Below are 4,369 nucleotides of genomic sequence, written 5' to 3'. Positions count from 1 at the left end.
GATTTGGGTAGTGGTATTGTTGGAAAAGAGGCTAAGTTGATAAGGTCTTCAGGTGAGATTTTTGTCCTTAAGAAATGACAGCATACTTTCTTTGTGTTAGATAAACTCCTGAGTGAAATAATGGTTTTGCAAGTTCTGTGTTTGGTATAAGGCTACTTAAGGGGGCTTTTAATTTTTTAAATTTATTTGCTTGTGTAGGCTGTTTTTAAAAGCTTATCTTTCTAAGGCCCACAAAAATCTCCTCAAATGACTTTTTATTGTACTTTTAAGCACTTCAGTTTGATATCTGATTTAGTTCCTCCCCACATCTGGGTAGAGCTTCTCATTACTTAGAAACAACTAATGATTAATACTTGAGAACAATTCTATATGCAAGAGTAGAATCTTCCTGTGTTTGTTTTCCAGTTGCTTTGTGTTATGCATTGAAGAGTGATTGGTACTATTCAGCACCAGAGACTTTATGTCAGTAATAAGTGATGGGGCTTGTTAAAATGGATGCAGTGCCATACAAGAAGATGGTACTTGTGCATTTGTAGTAGCCTGATGTACAGTGTGCTGAGCTGAGCAATTTCAGTGTCTGATGTAAAACAAGGCTTGTCTTGTTCCTGATTGTGGTCTGTTATCTTGCAGCAATAATTTCCCTCACCTCTGGGAGACAAGATCCATTTGAAGTTGTTTCCAGCAGACAAAGTTCTTTGGTATTTTTACTTCAGACAAAGATATGAATTTCTAGCTCTGGTTCTCACAAGGTCATCATTGCAGAAACTGCTTAGGTTCTTATCGGGGTAAGTTCAATGAAGCTTCCCTGCAGGGTTTCTGAACACTTGAAGCCTAGTTTGCTTAACCTTTCTCCTTAACAGCAGTCCTTCTTTGATATGGGATCAGAAGACTTTGCTCCTAAGTTCTACCTTACTCTTTTGAAAAGTTTTGGAGATCTGGCAGATGGCTAGCCTGCTGATCTGACTGAGCTCGTAGATGCCTCTTGGCTGGAAACTTGTCAGACTCTCCTGGAGCAGTAGCCTGACCCATCTGCTCCTTCAGACAAAAGTATGAACAACTAGCAAACTTTGAGGGGAAAAAAAACCTGACTTGTAAGGGAATAAGAAGGGCAGTGAAATGAGGACGAAGAAAGGACTTAAATGCTCAGTTTCTGTTTGTTTTGTTTTTTTAATTCATTCTCTTTTTATACTAGATTGATGCTAGAATGTCTGAACGTGGCAAAAAACCCACAGAGCTCTTCCTTGTGCCAAAGAAAACCAAATCAGCCAAGGCTGGTCTGCAGTTCCCTGTGGGTCGTGTCTACAGGCTCCTTAAAGGAGGGAACTACGCTGACAGGATCGGTCCTGGCGCTGCCATCTACCTGGCTGCGGTGCTGGAGTACCTGAGCGCGGAGATCCTGGAGCTGGCAGGGAACGCTGCACGGGAAAACAAGAAAGCCAGGATCCTGCCCAGGCACATCCAGCTAGCTGTGAGAAACGATGAGGAGCTGAACAAGCTCTTCTCCTGCGTGACCATTGCTCAAGGAGGGGTGTTACCTAATGTTCTTCCTGAACTTCTTCCTAAGAAGACCATCTCTCTTAAACCGCCCCATAAATATGTCCAGTCACAGGAGTTCTAGCTGCCACCAGGCTCCTGACCTTGTGGTGGTGTTAATGCTGGCTTTCTCAACAGCTCAGAGTTTTTTGGTTGGTGGTTTTTTTTTTTTTTATGCTGGTTGGCATTTTTGGTCTAATTTCATGTGTATACCTGTGCACATGTCTGAAAAGCTGCTAAAGACAGGGTTGCTAGTTAGGTTTCCCTAGCTGTGTCCTTCAAAAGCAAAAGTCAATAGATTACTTCTATGTCTGTCTTAATTCTAGAAAATATTTGTTGCACCAAACAGGTTTTTCTTTAGCAGTGCAGTTATCTAAGGAAACCTGATCTATGGTCTTTAAAGCTTGTGTCTCCATGTGCATGGCTGGAATCTCCTTATTCAGTATGTGTAGAAGTCTGCTTCATCTGATCACTTCAGACCTCATCATGGGCACAGTTAAATATTCAGGATAAGTAGGTGCACCTGAGAAATTTAACTGGACTGCCTTATAATGATGGTAAAGCTGATTGAATTATCTTCTCTAACATTTGGATACAGCACAGCCCTACCTCTGTTGTAACTTGAGACTGTCACTGCACACACCTTGGTCCAAAGATGGTGTTGGAGTTGTCCTCTGAGTTTCTGCATTGATGGAGTGCAATCCAAGGAGTCTTCTACAGACAATATATAAACCTTGTCAGTGCTTGAGCCTTAAAGATCTTCTAGAAACTCTTCTTAAGAATGAATTCAAATACAATTTCTGCCTCTCTGGTACAGATAATCTCCTTAGCTGCTTAGAGGCTTGTTCCATTAGGATCCAGATCAAGGAAACCTGTGCGTTAAAAGGCAATCCAGGAAGTGGCCTTTTCCAGGACCTTCCAAAACTCTTGTCTTTCACCTATGCAGCTTGAAAGACTACCTAAGCACTGTTAGATTTGCATTCTGGATTGCAACATTACAGTGGACACACATTAGCATTCATCTGTTTGCTGTGCTGCAGAAGATTTTGTTCAACAGCTTCACCAGCAGGATGCCACTGAAATTTCAGAGCCTTGTAACTGCCCTATTAGGTGTTTGAATTACTCTATTCATAACAGAACAGGAAGGCCCTAATGTCCACCATCTTCAGATATATTAATCCAGCCAGGTAAAAAAGCTATTTAGAGTACTGCCTCAAGACTTGACCCTACCAGCCCAAGGTTTGGGAGCCTCCATTTCCCATATCTGTCCCATAGTAATCCATGCTATGCCGCTGCTTTTCTAGCATAACGCAAATATCTCCCTGGTTTTCTGGTCTTGTGAGCATTGGGACCTTTTGAAGAATGGGCTGCAGAGTTCACCTCTTTGTATAGGCAGGCTAGGGGCATTTAAACAAAGGGCAAGAAGCCAGAAATGAGGTGGTGTGGGACTGCAGCAGAGGACTTTCTGTATGTGAAGTCTCTAGCGTGTGCATAAGCTGCAAACACCTCCTAGAGGCCATGCTATGAGAACACAAAGAGAGAAGAGTGTTGCTATCAGGTCAGTCTCAGTATAACTGGCTGCTATAGGCACTGGAGACAAGTGATTTATAATGTGGATAGTAGACAAATGTTGTTTTGAGGGCAGCTATAAGATCAGCCATTGCTATCTGTGTAAACATGGCAACTTTTGGCTAGGGATCTGGAGGGTGAAATGGTGCTGAAGTGCTGACCTGCACCATAAACCAAACCTTCCAAGCTGCTGTCTTGGAAAGCAAGAGCAGCTCCTTAGGGGGCTGCTGCGTGTTTTTCTACAGCAGTTTCAATCAACACTGACTATATGAGCTGTGTTTGAAGAAAAACAGTCTTGTTTCCCTGTCAAGCTGACGATTACGTTTTGTGCTGTGTTGGCTCAGAGGGTTGCTCCTGGCCTGTCTGAGCCAGCTGCCCACAGCATGGGTGCTCTGCAGGAGGATGGGCTTGAGCAGCTCCTGCCATGCTACACCATTCTCTCTGCTGTGCCAACACAGCTGCTTGCGGTGCATGCTGTGAACCAGGCTGCTGCTGGGCTCATGTGTTAAACCTTTTTTTCTTTTTAAAAAGCAAAACTCACATCAAAATACTTGTGTGCCTTTCACAGTCGTGCTGGCACAACTCAAGGGTTTGCATGGGGGCAGGAAGAAGATACCGAGGGTGGGATGATGGCTGGACCTGCTGAGGCAGAGATTTCTTCCAGTGCTTCCACAGTGTGGGCTGTGAGTCTGAAGGCCCATGAGAATTTCGAAGGTCTCTGCCTGGAGCGAAGCTGTATCACACCGGGTACATGAGTTGAGATGACTCATGGAACAGGAGCTTTCAGCAAACCCACGTGCCTATGGAAAAATTACCAAAAATGGGAAAATTAATGGAGATCTTTTCCCCAAGTCTCAGCTCTTCTGCAGGGGAAGCAAAGCTTGACCGTGGCTTGTGTAAGGGATTGCCCCCCATCTCGAGAAGCTGTGTGGCCTGTGCTGGGACAAGCTGGTCAAGAGGTGCTGCTGCTGCCCAGGGTACAGGACTCAGCCTGAGACCCAGTCAGAGGGAAAGTAGCCATCGGGGTGATGCTGGTTGGTCTCTGTTGCCAAATAACTAATTTAATACATCTTATATTAAACTCATCTAGCTTTACCAGAAAGTTTATGTAGGTTTAAGCATGACTGCAGGGTGGCTGGCAACCTCGAGGCATCCCATTGCTCCAGAAGCAGCAAGCTTGGGAAGATGTGGTTTGTCACGGCTGAGTGCACAATAGGTGCTCTGGGGTCTGCAGCCCACATCTGCTAAACTGCAAGGAGGGGAAAGG

General features: G+C 44.4%; 1 protein-coding gene across 1 annotated transcript; it reads left to right on the top strand.

The window, feature by feature from the left end:
* LOC104019388 (histone H2A) lies at positions 1–3,427 on the top strand. The gene is made up of 3 exons (XM_087758646.1): positions 1–52; positions 631–785; positions 1,193–3,427. The coding sequence occupies exon 3, from the start codon at positions 1,205–1,207 to the stop codon at positions 1,616–1,618; it is 414 nt and encodes a 137-aa protein (XP_087614772.1). The 5' UTR covers positions 1–52; positions 631–785; positions 1,193–1,204; the 3' UTR covers positions 1,619–3,427.
* Positions 3,428–4,369: the final 942 nt, after the last annotated feature.

The sequence above is a fragment of the Nipponia nippon genome, unplaced genomic scaffold (genome assembly GCF_047370975.1).
Source record: "Nipponia nippon isolate SJK-2023a ecotype South Korea unplaced genomic scaffold, ASM4737097v1 scaffold_2, whole genome shotgun sequence".
Lineage (NCBI taxonomy): Eukaryota > Metazoa > Chordata > Aves > Pelecaniformes > Threskiornithidae > Nipponia > Nipponia nippon.
This window is presented reverse-complemented; position numbering and strand designations above follow the sequence as displayed.